This window comes from Eptatretus burgeri, chromosome 12, assembly GCF_056783735.1.
Source record: "Eptatretus burgeri isolate ZD-2024b chromosome 12, Ebu_testis_v1, whole genome shotgun sequence".
Taxonomy (NCBI): Eukaryota; Metazoa; Chordata; class Myxini; order Myxiniformes; family Myxinidae; genus Eptatretus; species Eptatretus burgeri.
The window spans coordinates 83,392,274-83,420,072 of record NC_140972.1 but is presented as its reverse complement, the minus strand read 5'-3'; the positions used below and the strand labels follow the sequence as shown (position 1 = coordinate 83,420,072).

The following is a 27,799-nucleotide window of genomic DNA, read 5'->3' as shown; positions in this document are numbered from 1 at the left end:
AGTGCCGTGGCTGGTGAGAGAGGTACCAACACCCAGCCAATTAGCATGGTGACAATTGAAATCACCACATATGAGGAAGAGAGTTGGTGTGAGTGATTAAACATTGGTCTATGTCATCTGAGAGATGTAGATGGAGTCATCACTGTTGGTCAGGATGGTACGACACACAGATGAGGTGGGAGCGGAGGGGAAGTCACAGCCAGAGGTTCTCCTGGAGTTTTGCTGGTGAAAGAGAAGTACATAAAGAGTGAGAACTAGAGTTTTTGATGTACAGCACAACTCCGCCATCAGGACAGGGATCAGATCAATCAAAGCAGAAGAGACAAAAGCCATGGAGAGACACTAAGGAGGAAGGATTCTGTTAAACAGGTGATGCCCAGTTTATTGGCAGCAGCCTGGATTGTGAGATATGTCAGGTTGGAATGGAGGCTTCAGATGTGTGAGGTCCACAGAGTTAGGGACAGGGGAGAAGTTGCTGCTGGTAGGATGTCGGGATGTGGAAAGAATGCAGGGATTTACACTACCTTATATTATTTAACAAGTTAAATTAGTTATTCATGCCTGTTGTTTGTGTCTCTTATGTCTCATAAAGAAGTGCATCTCCTGTTTGGAGTAATTTTCAATTTTATTTGACTGACATAAAGGCAGCCAGTCAAAAAAAATTACCGAATCAGGATGATACTTCATACATTTTGCCAAATTCAGAGCCAAATTACTGCTAAACTTCAGAGGTTCGTGTTCTGATTCATGTTCCGATTTGTGTTCAAAATATAATATTCAATTGAAGTTAAGTAGTTCCTCGATCACCGACTGATGTCTGGAGACAGACAGTTCAAAGACAATGTGAACCAATTTCTTAACCCCAGTTTTCACTTCGTGCATCCAAATTAACAAGACAGTTGCAAAACTCGAGATGTCCAGAGATGGACCTGATCTATCATTTGATACTTGCTGCATCCATCCTTTCTTTAGTGAAATGAAGCAAAGTGTTAACTGTACAATTGACGATATGGAAGCCAAATTGATAAGAGATTAGAGGGATGAAGAGGAGATGATGCATGAACTTCTGCAATTACATCACTTTGTTATTGATGAGGAGAGGTTTCATCTGTCGATGCATAAATCAGACTTGGAACCTTTCTTGTAAGTAGGGGTGAGATTTGCAACTTTCTGAGATGAGGGCATAAAAGGCCAATGTCCCCAATTGTTCTACTAAAAAGGCCAATGTCCATCTGTGAAATACTTGGAGAGGTATGAGAAAAGAGAGGAGAATAGAGTTGAAGCACAGTCCTTCAGGATTATGTTACCAATACCATCAGATTAAGTTTCAAATGAGGTGTGAAGATCGACTTGGAACTTCTCAACTTGAGTTATCTCTGACAGTTGAAAATAAATATATATTTAACTAGCCGGGAGGCGACGATGGTTCGCAGGCATTATTGAGGAAGCCCTACCATAAAAACCTATCTCTTCTGTCAAAATTGACCAAATCAAATCGGATTTTTATATATGTTGTACTTATGGACATTACGCACAGCTTCTAGGAAATGAAATTGCGAGAAAAAAATCGAGAAAAAAGTTCAAGTGGGTGTGGCTCCGCCTACAAGGGGCGTGGGACGCCCCTCATGCAAAAAGACACAACCAGACCATGGTATCTAGCTCGTGTCCAAGTTTCATCAAGGTCGTATCAAACGTCACGGAGCTATGCTCGAGAGAGAGAGTCACAAACAGACAGACACAGACACAACGAAAATAGTGGTCGCTGCTGGCACCGGCAAACCAAAAATTAGCAATTTAAGACATTGGCCTTTTCAGGAAAGACAGGCAGTACCTAACATGACTCCATCTGTTGGAAGTGTCTGGACAGATGGAGAACGTGTATGAGAGAGTGACTTCACCAGCTTCCAACAAAATTTGGAGGATGATAAGAGACTTGAGAGGTTTGAACATCAAGGAGAGCTTGATGTTGGGCTCTGGCTCATCTAAAGAGTGATGCAGAATGATTGCATATTATGTGGAGGGACTTTATAGGTTCCCATTGGTTGGGTTTGCCTTCCAGCTGGAGAAAGCTCTTTTGTGATTTCCTCAACACAAGCCTCAGTGCTCCTGGGTCGAGATGCAGAATAGGGCAGTTGGAGGCATGAAAGGATTAACTGGGAAATAAGAGAAAGCAGCCTGTTAATTCCAGCAACACTATACTCGCACGATAAGCCCAGACTAGAATTCCTGGAAGGTTTGGTTTCAGAAACCAGTAGAATAATGTAACATATGAGACACAAAATAACAACTTTTTAATTCACGATAAAAGCTTCAGGCAAACTGCTGATAAAAATTATTTATTTACGGTCGAACTCCACAACGGGCAGCAAGCTCAGTGTTATTTCTTGCCACTACGTACTTGCACTTAAAGACATTGTGCATCACACAATGTGGAATATATGTTATTTATCATCAAATAAGTGGAATATATGTTCTTTTTTTTCTATGCAATATTTTTGTATTTTTTTTTCTTTTTTAATTTCACAGTTCTTTTTATTCATTCTAATTCTTGCTTTTTCTTCTCTTTCATCTCTTTAACTCACTATTCCTCTCTTTCCTTATCTATCTCTCTCAGGAGAAGTGAATTCTTGCAAAAACAAAAAAAATTCTGTTTGGCTTACTTGGCTGCACCTGGATAGGTTTGAGGGTGGCTGAAACCCAAATCCTATCCAGGTTCCTCCTGATATGATGACTCCATCTTTGCTCTTTTCTTCTTCGGATTCCTTCTTGGTCTTCTGTTTCATTACATATGATTGCAAAGTGTAAACAAATTTGGTGGAAATGTCACATAATGATGTTAAAGGTTTCCTTTTATCTACCACCTTTCATGATCAAGTCTTGTTTTCTCCCCACAGCAACAGTCTATAAATGTAACAGGAAAGAATTATTGACCTTTTCTAAATGCAAGCCATTGCTTGAAATTTATTAGGAAACCAAGTCAATGATTCTTCCTGAGGAATCACTAAAATAAGGAGATGAACCTTCCTCAGCTCTTAGCTTATTATGTATGGATAAAGTCTGAAATAAATGCGATCATAAAATAAAGATTATGTTTTGGATGTTGGATGACATCTTACGAATGCAATCATGAAATAAACTTTACTTTGATAATATATTCTTCCTATTGTAAAGAGTTTAGATATCGCTATTTGTAATCTACAGCAAATGCGTGACTGCACCACCTGCAGAAATGATTTAGGCTGGGGTTACACATCGATGAAAAATGGTACCCATACCCAATAATCCATCGCAGAATATGTCCTCATATCCACTGCATGTGTTGACACAATATCCTTTGTCACCAGTGCTTTCTTTCAAATGTTCTGCTCTTGTTCATTAGTAGTGCATCAATAAGTCAGTTGTTATTCTTCCCCCTGTTTTTCAATGTACATTGAGCATTTGAAGGAGTAATTGAGTGGTGGAACATATCGAGATATAAAGATGTGGAAAGAGGAAATAAACTAAAGGGTGACACCAAAACCGAATTTTTTTTTTAATGAATATCGACATTACACAGACCCAATGTTATATCACCTTGGTTTTGGCATGGGCCGTTAACGGGGTGATAAGTGAATCAAGCTGCAAGCCCAGTGAATGAAAATAAATAAATAAAAATGGACGAGGATACTTGCTCCCTACAACTCGTTTGTTTTGCTTTAAAGAGAGCATTACATCTTGTTTAGAAGCCTAACATATACAATTAAGGATTACTATTTCAAATTGCTCATATAATTAAGATAAAATTGCTTCAATGGCACTTAACCTTCTCAGGTTCTAAATAAGCCAACACAAACTCGTTAATGATCATTTCTGGATTTTGTACAAGCTAAGCAATGGCTTGGAGTGTTCCTTCAGCCTCATTTACCATCAATAGTGTTACTTTGGAGGGGATAAATATTAGATAGATGACAATTATAATGGACTGTGTGCTCAGGTAGGTTCGAACATTCTTCTACAACAGGGATTTGTTAGATGCAAGTTGTCTTGTTGGTGCCTAAGTGGATGGATAAAACAGATGAGGACTCCAAAACTGATTTTGACAAGAGAGTATGGATTGCACATGCAAGTCTGCAAAGGTGTCAGTGTGAACTTGAGTTCAGTTCCATCAGAGTATTGAGAGCAGAAAGAGTGTGGGAGTGATCGTGTTAGAGAGGTTGGTCAATGGTGTGAATGCAGAAGAAGTGGAGCTAGCCCCTGGACCGGGCTTGCCAGCAATGTTTGCATTAATGGATGACATGACAGTTGTCCAACAGTCAGCTAACATTGCAGTTGAGAGACTGGAGTGATTGCAAAGGTTGATGCGGTGGGCAAGGATGGGCAGTTGGACAGGCACAACAAGGTGCTTTGACTTGGTGGGAGGGTGTGCAGGTGAGGACATTGAAGTGGCAAGAGATTTGAAGGATGGAGCCAATACTGTTGAATTTCTTTTTGCGGCCAACATATGATATGCTTCTATTGCCAGCAAACCTGAGAGTGTGGGGGTTGTTGCAAGAGTAGAGCTGCTCTTGGTGTGGAGGATAGGGAACAATACAGCATGCTCAGTAGCAATGGCAGCTGGACAATATAGATGGCAGCACGATCAAGTGCTGGTGGTGGTTGTGGAGGTGGTGCAACAAGAGGTGATGAGGTCGAGAGAGAGGAAAGTAAAGAAGGAGGAGGAGGCCGCTGGGAGAGAGGTGTTGATTGTGAAAGAGGGCCAGATGGTAAGAGGCAAAAATATCAGGATGAGGTGGAAGGAAAGATGGCTGTGAAATGTGTATGATTGACAGGTGGTGGCAGACATGAAGCAGCAAATGATATTCCCAGAAGAGATCTGCATGATATGGTTGCAGCCTGACATTGTCACCTGGTCAGGTACAACAAGGCATGTCATCTTTGGGGAATTGTCAGTTCCTTGGGAAGAGAACATGGAGGAGGTACAAGAGAGGAAGAGAGGAAAGTATAGTGAGCTGGAGATGGATTGTTAAGAGAAGGGTTGGTGAGTTTCTTCTCAGCCATTTGAATTGGGTTGTAGAGGGAGTATTGGCAATTCCTTTCATTCAGTTATGGCTCGACTTGGAGAGTGTGGAACAGAAAGGAGGAGGATGTGAGAGAGTGGCCTAGGTTGCCTTGAAAGGCTCACTTTAGATCTGGAGAAAATTTATGGAGGCAGGTCGAATGATGTAGGTTGACGTTGGTTGTGTGGTGATTGTTTCAGCTCCAAAGGGGTTATAGTGACTGAGTGAGGAAGAGATATGGAGATGTGTGTGTTTGGTTGTTGTTTTAAGCAGTGTATGTTTTGAGGATAGTTGTTTGGTAAAGTGGAGTTGTGTGTGTATGTGTGTTTTTCTCATGTTTTGCTGTTGAGTGGTGTATGTTGCAGGGTTGGGTGGTTTATTCGGTGCTCCAGCATATATATTTTCATTGCTGTGGATTCTGGGAGTGGAAGCTGTTGTTTTGTGGTTGTAGTTTGTGTTCTCACTGACTGGGGGTGGAGGTACGTATGCATCTAAATGTAGTTGCTGCATGTGGAGACATGAGTCATTCCATCTGAAATCACCAAATTTAAGAAAATGTTCCCAGTTGACCCCCTCAGATTTACTTTAAACTTTCATAAAATAGTTCCCAGGTATCAAAATGAAGCTGCGTAAAATTTTAGGTCCATAGATACGGTCAACTCCAAGATATTGAGGGTTGAAAATGTGGTTGTGGCCCTATTTTTATGGTCGTTCGACTCGCATGCATGCCCCTGCTGGCCCGCATTAGCTGACCGTATCGTGGACTTTGACTGAAGACCGGTCAACAAGGCACACTTATGGCCAGGTGTGTTTTTAAATTGCGTATATGTGTGTGTGTGTGTATATATATATATATATATATATATATATATATATATATATATATATATATATATATATATATATATATAATGCAATTTTTTTTATTATTGCTAGTGTTGCTAGTGTTACTCGTGTTGCAACACTAGACAACGATGCTCGCGTTGCACACACAGGAATTATGCACTCATCAATGCAACAGCCAGCCTGTGAAGCATGACAAATCCAACAGTTTATAGCTGAGCCAAGAATTATCAAGCCCAGACTCGACAGATAAAGAGTAAGTGTTTCTTTTACACTCTACATTATCCTGCAAGACTACGTGCATCTACAATAGGGTAACTGACAAAATCTGTACTCGACTGTCATCTATCGCACGAGGACACACTGATATTTTGAACACACATTTGTGGAGTTTCAGCTCTCTATCCCAATAACAATGCCAGTTTCACATCCCATTCTCAGTCTTTCATACAGAAGGTCGTGAAGCGTGATGGAGTTTGCTGTTTCCATATGCTCATGCATCCCTTTCACAGCAAAATTGATTTCTACATGGCTGCGGTATTTAAATGTTGATAGCCATCACTGTATGGATTAACCTTCCTACTATGGGAGATAGTATTAGGCACCTGAAATTTTATAAGCTTCACACTGTTGAAGGACTTCCTGATTGGCTGGACAAAAAAAAAACATCGTGTAAACTATCAGCAAATACAATTGAATAAAGAAGAGGAGAGTTAGGATGGTAGAGTCCGGTCTTGCACTCATGTCTTGTGAATGCATGGAATGGTCTTCCTCCGAGTGTAGTGACGGTGGAGTCAGTGGATAATTTTAAAATCGACTTGGATAGGTATCTGTAAGTATTGGGGATTGGGAGGGGTTGGGGGGGTTGGGGGGGATATGAAGATGTTGGCATGGTTGCTCAGGCTTGATGGGCCCAATGGTCTCCTACATTGCAATTCCTTGTAAATCCTTGGAAAAATAAGACTGTATTCTTGTGCAGTTCATCTTTATGAGATGAAGGGTTGACATTCTTTTTGTATATTTGTCTTTTATCGACGTTTTGCTCTTAATTTTCAAAACTATTCCCAACACTACACAAATTATTTTGTAATCACTATCTTTTGCCAGAGCCATGGTGAACTGGAGGACAGTCTTCAAGGAATTCCACAATGTTGTGGGCATTTCATGAGGGTAAACTTCCATCTACACCCAGTCCTCGCTCAACGTCGTGGTTACGTTCTTGTAAAATACAACGTGAACGGAATCAATTTTCCCCATAAGAAATAGATAAAATATGCTACTTACGTTCCACAGCCTCCCTTTGCCCCATAAAATACTTTACATATACATAAATTCAATGGGATTTTAAAAGAATATATTGTTGCGGATTCGCGCCCGCCGGCGTGCTGACGGCCACGTAACTCGAATCGCGGCACGTCGCCCACCGGACGGACAATCCAGTCGTGACCCTCTCGGACTAACGCCGGGAACCAGTCACGGGTGGACCTTTCGGTCTCACCGCGATCGAGCCAATCAGCCCCCGCGTGGGATAGGGTTGCTCGCCGGGTCGACCTACCTAAGTACCCACGCGGAGGGTAGACCGGGCGATCGCACCTCGCCGCAGGTCGACTTCGGACACGGGCCACTTAAGCGACCCGTTCCGTACTATCAGAATAACCGAGCGGTGTTATCGTCGACCTCGACGGTTCGATTAATTATCGGGCGTATTCAGCCCACTACCAACCCTTTACGTGAAGCAAGATGGGGATTCAATAGAGGAAAAGACGAAGCGAAGCGGGAGAACAGTTCAATAATAAAGCACATTTATTCGCGGCACACGGGAAGCACACATATTCAATTCCACCAAAAGCACACAAAAAAAGAAAAACACAATTCCATTTACACAAAAAGCAAATGTAAAAGCGAAGACACAATGCAGAGCTAATACCGACTACCGAGCACACGGCAACACTTATACAATTCCACTTCACAGACGGCGCCGACAACACATACCCAAAACCAAGGAAAATAAATACCCTCAAGGATGAGGCGGGCCTGAGGCCGAGACCGGGTTGCGCCTACCCGTCTGGTGATGAGACGCGGAGCGGCGATGGCGCCTCAACTCCGCGGGCCTCGCGGACAGTGTCTGGCAGGGGGTGGGAAAGGGGCCCCCTTGGTCGCACTATCTCAGCGCGGGGGGGAAACAGGAGGGGGTTGCTGATGCTCGGGGTATAGAGGATCTTTATTATCCCTGGTGTGCGTCTCCACCTCGGCCAGGTCGCGCTGTCGGCCTCCCTCGGGTGCAGCTCCCTGCACGACGCGAGCACCCCCTCGTCTGGTGTCGCCGCCTTTCCACAGCTCGTCCCCTCCGTTCCGACTCCAACGCACACGACGAGCAGCTCCACCGCCCGCGAAGTCTTGACCCTCTGCTTCCGACTCTCCTACTCTCCGCCTCTGGACTCTCCGACTCTCGACTCTTCTGACTGACGAACACGGTCCTTTTATCCCCCCGTAGCTTCGCCTTTGACCTTTCACCTCGCTCCCCATTGGCCCGAGAAAAAGTGGGCGTGAAGGCTTTTTGATCCACAAATTTGCATATATCGATCGTCCTGGAGGCGGGGCCAATTCGCCCCTCGCTCACCGATTGGACGGCAAAAAGTGGGCGTGTGTCGTTTTTGATCCGTTTTTGAAGCACAAAATCCGTGATTTTGTACACGCTGTTCGACGCGCGCCCTGCACGAGTCCAACACCGGTACCCACAGCGGGGCAAGAACGGTGGCGATGCTACGGTTGCGAGGTGTGACGTGAAGGTCGTGGCGGTTGTGGTGAAGCGGTGGTTGTGGTTGTAATCATGGCGGTTGGTCCAAAATAAAGATAGTAAAAGAAAAACGGCTATCCTGAAGAGTCGCAGCACGCATAAATGACATGTATTCCCACTAGACAACGGGTTCGGGCCTAACTACACATGTACTTGCCGAGATACCTCACCTAAGGGACCTGAATGGTGGTTTGCGAATTTGATAACCACAACACTACCCCCTCCCCTTTTTACAGACTCGTCCCGAGTCGTCAAATTTTCGTGTGCCATCATGTGTAGTTTTCCCCTAGTACATTTTACCTACGGATCCCTGAGTGCGACATTCATGGTATTCGTGTCCCCAAAATAAATAACCTGAGGGCTGCGTAACTATCTAAACAAACTCACTCACACGGACGACTTAAATAAAATTGCCGGCGCTAGGACAGACATGCCGGGGGCGCACTCATATTTACAGTACATCTTAACCTTAACTTACAAATTTTACACTAAACCATGGCCCAGGATCATTGAACTCTGCAAAAAGAAAGCAGTTAGCAGGGAGCCAGGCTGCCCGCATGCAGTCTCTGGCTCAAACAATGCAGGTGACAGGGAACGTGGCTAGCTGCTCACACGCAGTCCAAGGCCTTCCCTTTTGAACTGAACGCAGTGAACCACAACGGTGCATGGGCTGCACAAACGCAGTCTCCGTGCCAGCTCAAGTGGCACACGCAATGAGCACAACGAATGGATGGGTGAACACAAACACGGTGCACGGGCCGCCACTGCAGGCCCGTGTTGTAGCTGCCAACAGGGCAGTTCTCGCAGCTTGCAAACTGTTGCCTTGATCCTGGCGCACATGGAAATGAACAGGGGGGGGGCAAAGCAAAAATTGAACGGGGCTGGTGAACGTGGGCAGTGGGCATGGCATGGCAAAGGCAGCAGGCAAACACAGCCCGCAGAAGAAGGCCGCTGCAGGCAAACACAGCCGGCAGACCAACTGGCCGGCACAGGCCTTGAAGTACAGCAGCTGCAGACGAAGTGGCCGGCACAGGCCTTGAAGCAAAACACGGCCAGCCGATGGCACAGGCCTTGCAGCAAAACAACAGCTGCCGATGAAGTTGGCCGGCACAGGCCTTGCAGCACACAGCCAGCAGATGAAGCTGGCCAGCTTTTGCCGTCAGTGGAGGTTGGTGGAGGGAGTGCGGTGGTGCTGGCCACTTGGAAGGCGGGCTCGGACCTACCTACCTGTCTCCCTCCCAACCTATCGCCTTTGCCTGTCACTGTACATACCCACTCCCTTAATTTGTCAAACCCCAATTTAGCCCCAACTTATTTTTTTATTGTTTTTATTTTTACTTCCCCACTATAAATCGTCCCCTAACCCCCTTTATCGTCCTTGTTCGGCTAACCTATTCTGTCACCTAGCCTACTCCCAACCCCTACGTTCCCTTCCCGGAGGGGAATAAGGGAGAGCTAGCGTCCTGTGCCGAGGCCCAACGAAGCCTCAGAATGGCCTCCCCAGAGTTCGGCGATCTTAACACCAAGTGGGTCCAGCGGCCCACAACGACAGCGAGGGGATGGATGGTGCGGAGGGGTACATCTCCTAATCTACCCTAACCATTTAACTGTTGAACTACCCCGGGGCTTTCAACAAGCGCCTCTCGCTTAAACTATTGGTTCTAACAACCCAGATTCCCGTCGCCTGTGTTGGTGTCCTTACAATTTCGGGCCTCGCCCCCCAATTTTCTCTCCGTGCCCTCACACGGTCTCCTGGCTGGGACACGTGGCTCCCTTTGGCAGGCACGACCCTCTGCCGATTCTCCCGCTATGGCACCCCCGGGCACGACACTGCCTCCGAGCCTACCAGCTCCCTAACACCGGGGAGTGCCCCCATGGCACCTCCCTGAAACGCACACGTGGCAGGCCGGCCTCCCGGGCCCCTTTCCGAGGGTCACCCGTGCCCACAACACTGCCCACGCGGCTAATGGCGCCCCGGGCCCCCGCACCAAGCAGGCGCACCCGTGCCCACTACTCTATCCCGGCCCCCCATGGGCCCATGGCCTACCGCGGCCGACTAGCCTGGTGCCCGGGGTACCCACTCAGCGATACTCACCTTTCGCAGCCACGCTCCCAAGCCCGTCAACAGGGCTCCTGCACCCCTCCAAATGGGTTTCGAGCCTACATTCCCACCAACAGCAAAACGACCTCCATTTTTGTTAATTTGACTAACCCAGCTAACTCACTTTACTCTGACCCCGGGGTCCCTTGGGCGGGAGTCACTCCTCCCCCCAATCACTCATCGCACCATGCAGTCCCCATTCGCTCCATACACACAGACCCGCTGGCCTCACTCACTCACCAAGTACTCACCTCACAACTCACCAACTCTTCAACACACACACCACTGAACTCTGCCATCCTTCTAACTACCTCCCCTAACTAACTCGTGCTCCCACGTCGTCCCTTAAACTATAGCACGTTCCTTTTAACACTACGTAGCTAAGCTACGTCCCCTCTACACATCCACAAGTCTGTCTCTGTCTCCTAACTCAAAAATTCATTTTATTTCCCAACCTAAATCTGGCTACAATCCCTCTAACTAATCCATTCCACGGACTCCATGAGGACTTACCCCTGCCCCATGAAGTCGGTCTAACTAAGCTAACCCTTCCCCCTAACTAGTTTCCATCCTGTGCCCAGGGTTAAGGGGGTCTTTCACCCCTTGCCCAGGAATCCTGTACACCCGAAAGTGAGGCTTGCTGTTTTTTTTTTTTTTTTTTTCTCTTTACATGCGCATCACCTGCGCGGCAACTCAGAGCTCGCGCACTTTGCACCTGCCCGTGACGTCATGCAGCTGCACGTGTACCTCGTCCCTCCTTGGACGGTACCATCCGGCCGGGATACCCCTCCTGCCGGATTCCAACCACACGTGCAGCCATGACGTCACCGTGCGCATAAAAAAAAACACAAGCCCCACGTCTCGAGGGGTTCCCCACGCGAACACATGTGCTTTGCCCATTGGAGCTTAACACACACGATCGCGTGGAGAACCCGTCCGGTCCAAATCCGTTTACCTGCCTAAACTTTGTCCGTCCGCGGGATCGGCAAATCCACCGCGTGCGTTTCCGGACCGGGACTTCACTCTCGCAAGCGAGCACGTGGTGGTCTCGTGCGTTGCACAGCACGAACCGCGTGCTCACTGCTGGGCGAACCCGGCACGGTCCCCGAAACAACTACAGCCGCTACTCGGCTTTCGTTCCTCTGTCGCCGTCGTCGCCGCCATTCAACCCACGCACACCTGCGTGTTACGACGCACACAGTCCACTCCATCACATTCACACCGGGAGACGCGGCTGCGTGCTCCCGCATGCCAACCGACATCTCCCTCACATACCGCTCTCTCACACACACGGTCTCCCTTGCACACAGCGACCTTGCACACGGCCGTTCACCCACGCGTGCGGGGGCACTCAACCGCTGTGCCTCATCCACACACCGTGCCTCATTCACACACGCGGGGGAACTCACGCGCGGTGCCTCACTCATACAGGCCGTTTCACTCACACACACGGCCTCACTCACACACGGTGCCTCATCCACACACGGCGTGCTGGGAAGCACGTACTCCGGCACCATCGCCACCACACCACTCACACACGGGGTCGCTGCCACACACGGGGACGCACTCACGCCTTGCACCACACACACAGGGACAACCACACTGGGGATTTGTGTCCCCACAAGGGTCTCCGGGGCCTCTACACCCCCCAAGCTCTCAGTGCACCTGTCCACAGCACTCCTCCCCTCGACCTCGCAAAGCACGACCGAACTCACCTGGTCGTGACTCGCCTCAAGGGGGCATACTCCCTCCCCTCGTTCCTGGAGGAGGCCATCCAGGTGCTCGCACTGGGTCTCTACACGCTCCGCGAGCTCAACCCCATTGTCCTCCACTACCTCCGTGTGTGTGTGTGCGTCACTCACCCCGTCTTCATCATGTTGTCTCTCCTCTATCTCCCGTGTCTCAACTATTATTATTTCCTTTGTCGTCACCTCGTGTCTCGTCTCACACGTTTTGGTCTCCCAATTTAATTTTTCCCTTTTGGTCACCGTCGATTCCTCTGTCACGACCCTCGCCCAACACGCCCCCCGAATTATTTTTTTACCCGCCTCCACCGCGGGCCTGTCAGCCGTTGCACCCCCTTCCAGCTCGTTTGCTCCCACACGTGGAGTCGCCATTCCCAGCTCCCTGGTCACGGCCTTCATGCCCGCCTGCAGGCATCGGCCCATGTTCTGCGTCTCACCCCGTAGTTCTTTCATTTCTTTTTTCATTTGCTGTGTATTCGCATCCATCGTCGTTTTCACTTCATTTGTATTTGTATCCATCTTTTCATCCATTTTTTGTGTATTCGCATCCATCTTTTCGATTATTTGTTTGGTCATGCCTTTCATTTCATGCGCATTCGTTTCCATTTGCTTGTTCATTGCCGCCAGCATGGCGAATAGCTGGGCTATGTCGGGTGCGCTTGAGTGAGCCGTTTCGGCAGGGGTTGGGGAAGGGTTTTGGTGGAGAGGGGGGGGAGGTGTCATACACCGCGGCCGCACCTATTTCGGGCTCTGGGTTCAGTTGGGCGAGTCCGTGTTCCTGCACAATCAACATTTCCTGCTCGGGGATTCCATCCTGGACCATGGATTCTACACATTCTACATCCATTTCTAATACCCCCGGCTCCCGCTCGCCTTGAGACGCCATCTTGCTTCTCGTGAAGGGTTAATTTAACTCGCTCGTAATTTGGAGGGAATCGGGGGTCGCTTCTCTCACCCCTGGACCGATTCCCGTGAATTTAATTGGAGACAGGAGAGCCCGTTTTCCTGTTCTCCGATACCAGTGCCGCGAGGAGGGCGATGAATTTGTATCCCACTCCTGACACCAGTGTTGCGATATTCGCGCCCGCCAGCGTGCTGACGGCCACGTAACTCGAATCGCGGCACGTCGCCCACCGGACGGACAATCCAGTCGTGACCCTCTCGGACTAACGCCGGGAACCAGTCACGGGTGGACCTTTCGGTCTCACCGCGATCGAGCCAATCAGCCCCCGCGTGGGATAGGGTTGCTCGCCGAATTCGACCTACCTAAGTACCCACGCGGAGGGTAGACCGGGCGATCGCACCTCGCCGCAGGTCGACTTCGGACACGGGCCACTTAAGCGACCTGTTCCGTACTATCAGAATAACCGAGCGGTGTTATCGTCGACCTCGACGGTTCGATTAATTATCGGGCGTATTCAGCCCACTACCAACCCTTTACGTGAAGCAAGATGGGGATTCAATAGAGGAAAAGACGAAGCGAAGCGGGAGAACAGTTCAATAATAAAGCACATTTATTCGCGGCACACGGGAAGCACACATATTCAATTCCACCAAAAGCACACAAAAAAAGAAAAACACAATTCCATTTACACAAAAAGCAAATGTAAAAGCGAAGACACAATGCAGAGCTAATACCGACTACCGAGCACACGGCAACACTTATACAATTCTACTTCACAGACGGCGCCGACAACACATACCCAAAACCAAGGAAAAGAAATACCCTCAAGGATGAGGCGGGCCTGAGGCCGAGACCGGGTTAGCGCCTACCCGTCTGGTGATGAGACGCGGAGCGGCGATGGCGCCTCAACTCCGCGGGCCCCGCGGACAGTGTCTGGCAGGGGGTGGGAAAGGGGCCCCCTTGGTCGCACTAACTCAGCGCGGGGGGGAAACAGGAGGGGGTTGCTGATGCTTGGGGTATAGAGGATCTTTATTATCCCTGGTGTGCGTCCCAACCTCGGCCAGGTCGCGCTGTCGGCCTCCCTCGGGTGCAGCTCCCTGCACGACGCGAGCACCCCCTCGTCTGGTGTCGCCGCCTTTCCACAGCTCGTCCCCTCCGTTCCGACTCCAACGCACACGACGAGCAGCTCCACCGCCCGCGAAGTCTTGACCCTCTGCTTCCGACTCTCCTACTCTCCGCCTCTGGACTCTCCGACTCTCGACTCTTCTGACTGACGAACACGGTCCTTTTATCCCCCCGTAGCTTCGCCTTTGACCCCCTCCCTTTGACCTTTCACCTCGCTCCCCATTGGCCCGAGAAAAAGTGGGCGTGAAGGCTTTTTGATCCACAAATTTGCATATATCGATTGTCCTGGAGGCGGGGCCAATTCGCCCCTCGCTCACCGATTGGACGGCAAAAAGTGGGCGTGTGTCGTTTTTGATCCGTTTTTGAAGCACAAAATCCGTGATTTTGTACACGCTGTTCGACGCGCGCCCTGCACGAGTCCAACACCGGTACCCACAGCGGGGCAAGAACGGTGGCGATGCTACGGTTGCGAGGTGTGACGTGAAGGTCGTGGCGGTTGTGGTGAAGCGGTGGTTGTGGTTGTAATCATGGCGGTTGGTCCAAAATAAAGATAGTAAAAGAAAAACGGCTATCCTGAAGAGTCGCAGCACGCATAAATGACATGTATTCCCACTAGACAACGGGTTCGGGCCTAACTACACATGTACTTGCCGAGATACCTCACCTAAGGGACCTGAATGGTGGTTTGCGAATTTGGTAACCACAACAATATTTAATGGAATTTTATATTTGTTGCACTCATCGAAGTACCACATCCAGCACGAGCCTTAATCTTGTCTGTGCTGGTCCGGATAGTATGCACTGTGGTAGGGGTGAGGCCTAATGCCACACCAATGTCAACAGCACATTCACCTTTCTCAAAACGGTTTAAAACCTCCATTGTCATAGCAAGGGTAATGGCCTTGCATTGTTTCTTCACAACACCAGCATCACGAACACTTGATGGGTGCTTGGGAGCCATTTTGAATGGTTACAGTATAGTATTTTCACAAAAAACACTAAAGCACGCACGTACCCTGCGGAAGCTTAACAAAAAACTGGGGAGAAAACACTTGGGGATGCTGTAACGCTCCGCGAGAGAGCGCATCGTGCCAATATAAGAGAAGGTCGTGCGCCATACAAAGTCGTCCGTGTTGGGTGACAACGTTGTAACGAATCGGTTGGGTCGTAAAACAACGTTGTCGGAATCATGAGTATCTAAAGAGTAGCAATCTTATAATGAAACAACGTTGCCTGGGACAATGTTAAGTGAGGACTGGGTGAATGTAACTTAAACACCGTCAGCAAAAACATTGATAAATAGTAAAGTTCTGTGCAAATCAAACACAATGCTTCAAGCAAATCTTCATGAAGAAATCATTGAGGGACCATTTCACAAGGACTGCATAATATTTGTGAAATGTAGCAAAGCATTGGCGAATAAAACCTGTTATGAGATCAATTGTGACACGATTGTGTGTGTGTGTGGGGGAGGGATGGGGGGGCTAATGAGCAGGACAATAATTGGACACAGAAAAGAATGGAGAACAACGGGGAAAAAGTGCTTTTGGTCAAAGATATTTTCATGTGACCTCAACTGCACATGGCTTGCAATACCACAGAAAGTATTCCGCGGGGCTTGCAAATGTTTTACATCGTCAGATTAATTGAATGAACAGCAAACTGGCAGGTATTCTCAGATTTAATAAGAGACAAAATTTGGGTGGTAAAACCATCTGAAGTGGTGAAAGCGTCATTGACTTACAACATGAAGTCTTGTTCCCAGCAGGGCTGATTGCCTCGCACCGTCACGGTTGTGCTCTTCAGGTTCTGAACTTTCAGTGTTACATATGTGTTGAACTTATCTGTATAAAAAAAATCAGATAAAGCACAGACATCACCAGGTGATTGAGAAAACCGGAGAAAACTAAACAATGTGCAGGCATTACAAAGTCAAGCTACCCATGCTAAATATGTCTGTCTGTCTGTCCATCCGTCTGTCCCTGAACTACTCCCTCAGTTTTGGGGCCAGTCCTGCCGTACTTTCTGTGGAACCTTTTGGGGTCCCTACACACGTCCTAAAGTGTGTGGGTGTTTTCATAAATTTATCAAAACATTTCTTTTCTGACACTTTGGGCTCCCACTCATGCGTAGCATGGGTACCTCGCTAGTATTACATAAATCTTTTATATAAAGGTCAGTTCCTGTCTGTGCCACAAATGCCACACATTCTACAGACCACGCCTCCACTCCTCTCCTCCAGCGTAACAAGCATCGCCCATTAGCCAATCAACCTTTCCCTCCAGCGACCCAGAAATCACCATCTTTTTCCTTATCGTAGGTTTCGAATGGAATGCTTGCTCGAGTGCTCAAACCACTTGGCGAGCGCTCAAGAAGAAACTTGGTAAATGAACACACCCCACATTCATTACATGAAGACGAGGATAAAAGTTTCTTACCCCACATTTAACTGTGACTTATTCCGGCAATATTGATGAATTCATCCCTCAGGGAACAGATTTTGAATATCATGGCAAAGTCAGATTTGCTCTAATCTTATCGGAGCGACAGGTCTGTGTGTGTCTCTGTGTCTCTGTGTCTCTGTGTCTCTCTGTGTCTGTCTCTGTGTCTCTCTCTCAGTGTCTCTGTGTCTCTGTGTCTCTCTCTCTCTCTCTGTGTCTGTCTCTGTGTCTCTCTCTCTGTGTCTCTCTCTCTCTGTGTCTCTCTCTCTGTGTCTGTCTCTCTGTCTCTGTCTCTGTCTCTGTCTCTGTATTCCCACCAGCGAAGCGACAGGTGGTATTTGTTAGTTTAGAATAAAATCCATTTACATATTTAATATGGTGTAATATGCAATCATTAATATCCAACAGAACTGTATTCGTAATGGTAGGATGAGAAAGTTATGGTGAATCATAACAAAAGGTCAAGTGGTGACAAAGTGTACGGCGGTAGGGAATAGGATGGGCTTGTTGTACGGGAGGGGTTGGGGTTGGGGGAGATAGCATTAGGAATAGGGGAAGCAAATCATCAAATTCAGAAAGAAAATAGACAGGACACTGAGTTAGCAAGAAAAAAATGCTGCAGTGGACTAAAATACCCTGCCTGTTATATCCGTATAATCACCCCTCTGCTTGCAGTTAGCATAGATATTGAAAACCTGCACCACATCTCTTAGGAATAGGAAGAAAGGTAGGGAGAGGGAGGCAGTGCCATGTTGTCCCCCCTACTTTTCAAGGGCACATAAATACAAAACTGCAATTCAGTTAACATTTATTTTCAGTTAAATAGCAGTAACTAAAGTTAGCAAAGAGAGCAAGCTTCGACTTTGATGAGACTGCCAACTGGAGTCCAGGTAGTCCAAGGAAATAAATACAACCTTTTTCATTTTGTGAACATTTGATCATAATTATACACATTGTTTGAAGTATTGCATGGGCCGACAGGATGGCCTAGAAGTATGCAAACTCGCCTCTAAGCTGAGCTCGAAGCTTCTAAGCTGTCTACCCTGGGTTTGAATCCAGGCGCAGCTATAAACTGTCATCCTGATGTTTCACAGGCAGGATGATTCAATTTTTGTACCATCCCTCGGATGGACATTAAAATGGGCATCCCGTCTGCCTGTCGTTGTCACTTCATGTTATAACATCCCACGTTATCCTTTGCAGAGAGTAGGCGAGCTATCGCTGACACCATGAACAAATACTGTGAAACTATTTTTCTTATATCACTCATTACATCGGCAAAAATTGTTATTCAGCAGGAACGAGCACACTGTGTTCACAACCTGTGACAAAATCCAGTAATCGGCCGATTGGGAAACACACATTTCATGCATTGTAAAAATAAAATTAACTTGACACCTCTCATCCATGTCAGCCTCCGCCACGGTTATATCAGAACGAGCCGATTCATCATATGGTCACAGATGTTTAACCCAAATATGGGGCCGTTCATAAACTACGTAACACTATTTTTTTTTAGGGAGGTGCATACCGTACGTACTGACGGACTTGATGAAACCTTAATAATAATTTATATTCGACATATGATTGGATTTTTCAGGTTCCCTCATCGTGAGTAATGCTCGACCCAAACAAAGCCAATGGAAATGTGACACAACTAACCGGGCCAGTGTATATTCAGCAGAGGCCTCTAGTCCTGATGTCTTAGACCCACCAGAAAACCAAGATGGCAGCCAAATTATTTTGCCTGGGTGCCAAGGTGTGTGGGGTCAAACAACAAATATGGGTGGGGTCCGGAAGCTTGTCCCACCAATGGGTGCACTTTTCAAAAATCGACCCCCGACAAGAACAACAGCAGCAACAACTGTGCGGAGCTCTTTTGCACCTGCGACATGTCACAGATAAAAACACTTACATTGCTGAACATATCAACTTCAAAGATATATTTTTCGTGGGAATGCTGCTATACATTGTGTTTCTACTCTGGAATCAGAATTATCCCCAAAAAATGTTTTACAAGACATTGAAGTTAAAAGTATCAGTCTATCAGAAAAATAATTTCATATTGTATTTATTCTATCCCCCAAAATAAATCGATAAAAAATTTTCTAACGTGTAGTTACACTTACTGCAAGTTTGAACAAAAGCTGTCCCCTCAACATATGCAGAAATGTGATAATTTGTGGAAAACTGCTAATATTTGAACAGTTCCCTTCAATTCTCTCAGAAAATGTGGAAGATCCTTTACAACACCATATTTAAGATGAATAAATAATTATTGATAGCAGCAAAAGTATGGAGTGAAAATTATTTTCATTGTGAGGATAGAGAGAGAGAGAGTGATGGCCCTTCTATTAAATGTATGACTCCAAATCTGGAACCAGATTGCAGAGTCTTTTGTTGTGGAGCCGCCATCAAAACAACGTCAACTGGGAAAACATGACCAACCATAAATAATATTTTTGTGCCTTGGCAAGAACAAACAGCTCGAAGAACTTCTCAGCCATCTGGAGGACAATGAACTTCTCGCTGACTGCCAGTTAGCCAGTATGGCTTTCACAATTCTCGCTCTAATGGTGATCTGCTATCCTTAATTACAGATCATTTCAACAGGGCATTGGAGCTCAAGGGTGAAGCTCGATTAGTTGCTTTGGATATCTCAAAAGCCTTTGATAAAGTGTGGCACAAGGGTCTGCTCCACAAGCTTCAGTCGTATGGTGTATCTGGAGTGGTGCATTCAGTACTTTCAGCTTTCCTTCCAAATTGCAAAATGAAGGTGGTACTGATGGTCAATGTTCTCCTACTTTCTCCATCAATTCCAGTGTTCCACAGGGCTCTGTCCTTGGCCCCACTCTGTTCCTTGTTTATATCAATGATCTTCCTGATAATGTTCTGTCTCAGCTCACCATGTATGCTGATGACTCCTCACTTTACTGTACATCTGCTGATTCACTGAACACTATTTGTAATGAGGTTGGAGTTTCATCTAACAATGATTTAAATAATGTGTTGAAGTGGGGCACGACTTGCTGGCGACCTTCAATACAAAGAAAACGAAATTGTTGGCCATGTGTTGCTCCAGAAACAGGTCTTTTCCTTATGTGCACATGGGGTCTTCGATCTTATCAGAATCATCTGAGCTTCGTCTTCTTAGTCTGGACATCTCTAACATCCATTGTGATAAGTACATTTCCGGTATTGCTAAGAGTACTTCCAAGTGAGTTGGTTGTCTATCAAGCGCAGAGGTATTTACCTCCTGATGCTGTCTTGTACCTGTATATAACAATGATACATCCCTTCGTGGAGTGCTGTTGCCATATTTGGGCCGGACCACGAGTCTGCCACTTATCTTTACTTGATAGTATCGAACAATGCATAGTTAACCTGGTTGGTGTGGAGATGGGTTCAACTCTTTAACCTCTTTCTCACCATAGGTCAGTTGCCACTCTGAGTTTGTTCTACAGATATTTTCTTGGCAATGTTCTGCTGGACTTTCTAACTTGGTTCCTCCTGTACGAGTGTTTTGGACGGATGTCTTGGTTTACCATCTTTGCACACCCATGCACTATAGCTGATCTAAAGTGCAGAACGAAAGGCTGTGCAGATAGTTTTATCCCTCGAGCTGTCTCACTTTGGAATTCATGACCTGTAACGTGCTTCCCATTATCCTACAATCTACACAGCTTAAGAGGAATGTCAATTCCTACTTACATCTTGGAGGTGACATCGCATTTCATCTGACTTGTGCGACTTGCTGTGTCTTGAATATTTTTTGTTGTTTTTCTCTTTCTTTTATTTTGTTTTGCTTTATCCTTATATTTACTAACCTTCCCTTAGCTCCTTACCTAGAGTGGCTTTATGCCGTGTTTGGGGCAATTTCCATGAACAAAAAACTCACATCGATTATTGACCAGTACTACAGGTTGTGGAGACATAATTATGGAATGGATAGGGAGGGAACCATTTGAATAAATTCAAACTAGTTGAATGGAATCAGCATGGATATTGTGGAGGAAAAATTTATATTAATGTATTCTAAATTGTAACAAATGGGGTTTGAGAAATGTAAGTTTTATGTCTTGGTCTGGGCTGATAACAGCGAACCTTTGCCTCAAAATGTACGTAGTGGCTTCTCGCCTAGAGGACACCGTCTGCAGTCTGGGTTGGTAGCCCCCACCACTCTCCCATGAAAATATAAAATGCTTTGAAATGTAAAATTGTTTTAGTGCAAGCACGTGAGGATGTATAGCAAGCATCTCAGTGGCTTGTACTCCTTGGGACTGACCAAGTACCAAGTTAGAATAAAACTCTCTGATGTAATGTGGAAGTGAATTGAATCAGGTTTAGTTTAACTGTTTACTAAAAGTAAGAATAAATGAAATAGAACCAAATAATATTGCAGCAAATGGGGATTCTTAAGTTCATTGTACGAGGGTGAGAAGTGTATGGTGGATAATTAGAAAATAAATTGTTTCACAAAGAAAGGACTTGTGTAGACATCGGTTATCAGTATCGGTGGGTTTTATGCAGGATTTTATAACCAAATCGGACAAACGTTAAACTCTGCCTGAAGTTAAATAGGATTCCACAATCAACCAGGAAGAATCCTTCAATGATCACAATGGGGTGGGTGAAAAATCCACAACAATATATTAAAGGAAGGTCATGTTTAACAAAGTTATTGGAGTTCTATGGGCGATTTCTGGCTGGGTGGTTGAGGGATTGTGGTGGATCTGATGTATCTGGACTTTCAGGGGGAATGGGCTGTATTTTTGTCAGGTCAGACCAGATCAGATCTGTGACTTGCTACAGGTATCATGTAAACCTGTACTAACCTGTTCCATGGTCGGGTTGTCAGCAGCTGAACCGTCTCCATGTGTTAATTGAACCATGTGTTAATTGATGGTTACTGGAAGATGATCCAGAACTGCAGGGTCAACCAGAGTGCTCAGTTCCTCAATATTGACCACCGGCTTGTTGTAGCAACTCTTAAGTTGCACCTTAAATCCAGGAGAATGGTCCATCCCAGCCGAGGATGGATGTTGGCAAGCCCAAGGATGAGAGGGAAGCTGAGGAGTTTGCGAACAAGCTGAGGGGAGATTTGGAGGGTCTGGGTGCTTTGGGACATCCTGAAGAGTTTTGAGTGCCTTCAAGACCACCTTCCTTGATGTTGCCAGTGACTGTCTTGGAACCCACTGTCGGGTGAAGAAGAATTTTGTCTCTCAAGGAACACTGAATACCATTGACCAGAGTCGCAGGGCCAGGTGAATGGCAGTGCTGAGCTGTTCAGGGAGCTGAGGTGTAAAACTTTCCGTGCGCTAAGGGTGGACAAGGAGGCCTATGTACGAGGAATCTGTGAGGGAGTAGAGCATCACCTGTGGACAGGTGATTCTTGTGCTGCTTACAGGGGAATTCGCACATTACGTTCATCCAAGCCCATCCTTCGGAGCACTGCAGTTAGAGCAGAGAGTAGTAGGCTTTTGACAGAGGAGTCTGAAGTGAAAGCCCGCTGGGCTGGTTACTTTGAGCAGTTGTACCAGGCTGATCCACCAGCTGTTGAGTTGGACATCAGGGGTGTTACAATCACTGTTGCTGACCCTCCAATCAACTGTGGTCCACCTTCGTTTGTGGAAACACAGGCAGCGGTGAACCGGTTGAAATGGGGTAAAGCTCCAGGGATCTGTGGCATCTATGCTGAACTTCTCAAGGCTGGTGGAAATGCTGCACTTGTGTCATTGAATGCAATTCTGTGCTCTGCCTGGAACACAGGCATCATCCCAACTGACTGGAAGAGGGGCCATGTTGTCCCTCTCTGGAAAGGGAAGGGTAATCGCCAAGACTGCAACAACTACCGAGGGGTGTAGCAGCTCTCAGTGCTGGGCAAGATCTTTGTTCGGAAAATTCTTCATAGGGTTTGCCACCATTTTCTTGAGCACCAGTGTCCAGAGCAGTCAGGCTTTACACAAAAGTGGTCAACGATTGACCGTATCCTTGCTCTTCGTGTCCTCACCGAACGCAGACGAGACTTTCGGCAGGGGCTGCTTGCAGTCTATGCTATGTTGATCTCTGTAAAGTGTTTAATTCAGTGAATCGGGATACTCTCTGGAGGATTCTTGGTCTTTGTAGGGTGCCACCAAAATGGATTAATCTGATGTCTGAACTCTACTCTGGTACTGAGAGGGCTGTGAGATGTGGTGGTACCATCTCTGACTTATTTCCAGTCGTTACTGGAGTTCGTCAGGGGTGTGTTCTGGCCCCCACACTTTTCAGCACTAGTATGGACTGGATTCTGTGGAGGATGTCGGAGAGATCAAGCTGCGGTGCATCATTTGGGAATGTCAAGCTCTCTGACCTTGATTTCGCAGATGATGCAGTCATCTTTGTGGAGACTTTAGTTATCATTTTGGGGGCCCTCGAGGTGCTGAATGAGGAGTCAGAGTCACTGGGATTATGGGTTTCCTAGGTCAAAACTAAGATCCAGGCTTTCAATGACATATTGGATGCTGCTGTCCTGTCTGTGCCTGTTTGTGGTGAGGATGTTGAGGTCGTGGAGAGATTCACTTACTTTGGCAGTGATATTCATGTCTTTGCTGGCTGTGAGTCAGAAGTCAATAGACGTCTTGGACAGGCCTGGGGAGTCATGGATTCACTGGATTATGGGGTGTGGCACTGCCAGTACCTGTGCGGGAGGACGAAAGTCTGAGTCTTTAAGTCCTTGGTGCTTCCATTCTTGCTCTATGGATGTGAGACTTGGACTCTGACCAGGGATCTGGAACAGAGACTCAATTACTTTGGTACCAGGTCTCTTCGGAGAATCCTTGGCTATTTCTGGTCAGACTTTGTGTCTAACGAGCTGTTGCTGAGAGAGACTCAAATGAGATTTGTTACCTGCATAGTCCGTGAGCATCAGCTGCGGCTGTATGGACATGTGGCTCGTTTTTGTGATGCTGATCCTGCTCACCAGATTCTCTCAGCGAGGGAGTCTCATGAGTGGAGGAGGCCAATGGGCCGACCACATGCTTCATGGTTGCAGCAGGTTGATCGGCATCTCAAGGAGATGGGGATAGGCCAGGCTTCTGCCTGGGGGATGGCCAGACGGAGGGATGGCCCTGGAGTACCAGCAGAAAGTGGACGCAGCGACGTGCCACTTCGGCACATGCTCCCATACCTGACCTGAGGATGCATTTCATGGGGTGCCATATGGAGGGCTGTGAGCTGGGCTGTGGGCTTGTGTAGTGGCTGGTGGAGAGGGGGGCTTGATCGGAGGCTGGGTGTGTGATGGGGGCTCAGGGTGTCTTTGGGTGGTGAAAGTCGGGGGAGGAGGGTTTCTGGCTTGGGGAATGTGGGTGGTGAAGTGCCTCAGAAATCAGTTCTTAGACCATTGTTATTACCTGAAGGAGAGGGTATTGCATTTGGGTCCGTTCGTTTGTCTGCACAGAACTTTCGTGTTTTCCTCCGCAACCGCTTGTCGGATTGTGAATGAAATTTTCACCAAAGGTGTGACTACAAATGTAGAATGATTTAATGATAATTATGACATCACATGGCACGTGGTGTGGCAGCCATGTTGGAAAAACGGAATCTCTTTGGATATGGATCTCTGAAACCACACCAAGGAAAAAATTTAAACTTGGCACATTACAAGCACTCTGCCTGGGGAATGTATGATTTTTTTTATGATGTCATAGGTGCCTTCGTTACGATGTCATAATTGCATATGTGGAATGCTTCATCTGATCAGTATGAAAACTTTTGAAAGTCATCTAGGGATAAAATGGTCAAAAACAAAAAAAATTGATAACGTCATCGGTCACATGATTTGGCAGCCATATTGCTTTCTTTGAATAAAAAAAAAAAAACCTTCAAAAATTTTCTCTGAAGTGGCTCAACAGATCGAGCGAAACTTTACATGTATGACCGCCAAACCATGAGGAACAACAAAACAAAAGGTTCATACATATGATGTCATAGGTCATATAGTTTGGCAGCCACATTGGATTTACCCTAAAACCCGTAAAAAAAATCATTTTCTCCAGAACGGCTGGACAGTTCGAGAGGAAACATCACACAAATGTTCACCAAGTCATGGGTTGCCAAGGTTGTTCAGGAATAATTGATAGGTCACATGGTTTGGCAGCCATATTGGATTGAAGAAACATATTAAATAATGTTTTCTCTGGAACTGCTTAATCAATTGACATGAAACTTCACAATTATGATGTAGTGGTGATGGGGAACACATATTTTAAATTTCAACTTGATTGGACACATGGTCTGGCAGGCAAAATTATTATTATTTTTTGATCTGTGTTCTTTTCTTCTGCCAACACCGTGTTTTTTTGGGGTGGGGTTGCCAACAACAGCTCGGAACACAATGGTTTTGGGAAGGGTTTGAGTTGTGTCCAGTGAAGGATCCATTTTGAGTCAGAAGGGGTGGTGTTGAAGCTGTGTCGCGAGACAGGATTTTTGACATTACAAATGAGGTGACAATGACGTAATCTGAGAGAGATGTTTAGGATAATGGAGGGTAAAGAGTATAGACAGAATAAGTGTGGAAGAGTTAGTCAGGAGAATAGACAGCGACAGGACCAGGGACCATTGCTTGAGATGAAGAAGAGGAGATTTAGAATGACATCAAGGCAAGGGTCTTTCACTCAGAGAGCAGTTAATGCATGGAATGATCTTCCTGGAAAGGTAATGACAGCAGAAATGGTACAAAAGTTTAAACTAGAATTATATAGGTATATAGAAGTATTGGGGATAGAGTGGTACATGGATATTGACAGAAATGTACAGGCATGATGTGCCTGATGGCCTCCTCCTGCATCAAAGAGTGGACCTCTTACAATTTACAGACGTAGTTTCTAATTCCAGGAGAGAACTTGCTGGCAGTTTGCATTGGCAGCACAAGAGTATAAAAAAACACGAAAGAATAAAACAGTTTGGGTGACTTGCCATGAAAAACTTACAGAAGTGATGACGTTTCGGGACTTGCCCTTCCTCAATGTGAGACAGAATGTGAAAAGAAATGAAATTCATCGAAATACCAGCTTCATGACATCACTGATCATCTCAATATTGACGTTATGAGGATGAGCGATGGCTATCGGAGAGAAGTGCGAGTGTCTTCAGGAGTGACAAATTGGTTAAAAACAGATGGGGGGAGCAAATAAACAACTGAAGGAGAAGGGTATATATGATGAATGATTAATATTGTATTAATAGAATGAAAACCTTTAATTTAAACCATTTGGTGCTGATCTCAATTTAAATATGAAATAGTTCTCATTGAGTTTCCAGCAATCATTTTGTTTTATGGAACAGTATAGCCTCCATGCAATGCCGACGAACGGAACGTCATGCCAGATTAAAATGACGGGTGATTGGTTTACCTACATCGTAATTGTTGCTTCTGAACTCATTGAGACGTTTGCAGAAACGGTCTCAAAGGTGTCGTCCAGTTTCACCGATTATGGAGTTTATAACAGACTGCAGAGTGAGCGTGGAATACAATGGATTACGTTCGCTGTAGTACAGGTAAAATGATCAGTGGTGTTGATCGTGTAATTTGTTCCTGAAAATTTGACGCTGTAGTACAGTCAAAAACGTTGTAAAATGTTGTCGCATTTTTGTGAAGAGTGGTGGTTGAGAGAAGGTAGAAGCAGTTTCTATGTCATTATGGAGAATTTTAATGTTTCTCGGATTCTTTTAATTGGAAGACTGTCAGAATGATAAACCAAAGTGAGTGTAATTTGCATCTCGCCTCTGACTTGGTGTTTCAAATTTATAATTTTTTTCAGTAAATATCAATCTAAATTTTTGAGGTTGGAAATGAGGTCCCCTGTGACATATACCTCTGACCTCGGTATGAACAAAGCACATTATGTAGCATCTTTGAAAGTTACGGCACCCCAGTGTGTTTGTTGTGTCATTTGGAATTGTGGATGAGCAATGATTTGTTCTCAGACAAACTTCCTGTGAAAGATTTGTTGAACGCATCACTCGTGATAAAGGTACAGTTTGCTGGTCATTGTTTTCATAACAGAGCTTACAATAAATAGCTTATCAATGTAAAAAGAAAACCGTTTTATATGAAGGAGTGTGGGGGTTTGGGTCGGAGAGGGGGGTTAATTAGGGGGTACGATGAGAACGAATGTTTCACTGAGGCATTAACAATGTTTATGGCATTGTTTTTCTCTGAAACATCGGGGTTATTTGGCTTGGCCAACGTAGAGTTACGTTAGTGTTAAACATAGACATCAAGTTCTTATGAAGATTCCACATAGAATGCTCATAGCTCGTTTTTGTGTCCTCCCCCCCCCCCCCATATGAGCAGACCTCTGGAGACAAACAAACATGCTCGGCAATATGCTGCAAAGGCGACATGCTACATCAATCCAAGGACAAGGAAATTCTCGAGAGAACAGGCAGGCAATACAAAGATAGGCTGAGAAGTGTCCAAGCTGGGTGTATTTTTTTTGGGGGGGGGTGGGGGGAGGAATTTCCAGAAGCAAGGCTTATGGAAGAGAAAGGTATATCCGACACTGCAATAACCATCAAATGAAAGAATGAATAGGATAAGATGAAAGGGGAGGAGGTGGGGGAGAACACTGAAACTGGGAAGATGGATTGGTAAGGAAAGGTTAATGGGGGTTAATAACAATCAGAATTGGGGGTGGAAGAGATGGTGGTGTACTGCTTGCTTGAAGTCCTGGATGAAAGAATGAGAGAGACCAGGCTCTGGAAGGTGGTTCCTTAGGTTGGAGAAATGAAAAGTAAGAGTTGAGGTGCGCAGTCAGCTCAGATT

At 46.1% G+C, this 27,799-nt stretch overlaps 1 protein-coding gene across 2 annotated transcripts in view; it reads right to left on the bottom strand.

Annotated features, from left to right (window-relative positions):
- The window catches only part of LOC147016015 (protein unc-13 homolog B-like), a 1,009,527-nt gene that overhangs the window by 731,567 nt on the left and 250,161 nt on the right, over positions 1-27,799 (bottom strand). For both annotated transcript variants that reach the window (XM_085848698.1, XM_085848699.1), the window contains one exon: positions 16,296-16,395. In XM_085848698.1, coding sequence (XP_085704824.1) covers positions 16,296-16,395 — 100 coding nt within the window. The remainder of the gene's footprint in view (positions 1-16,295; positions 16,396-27,799) is intronic.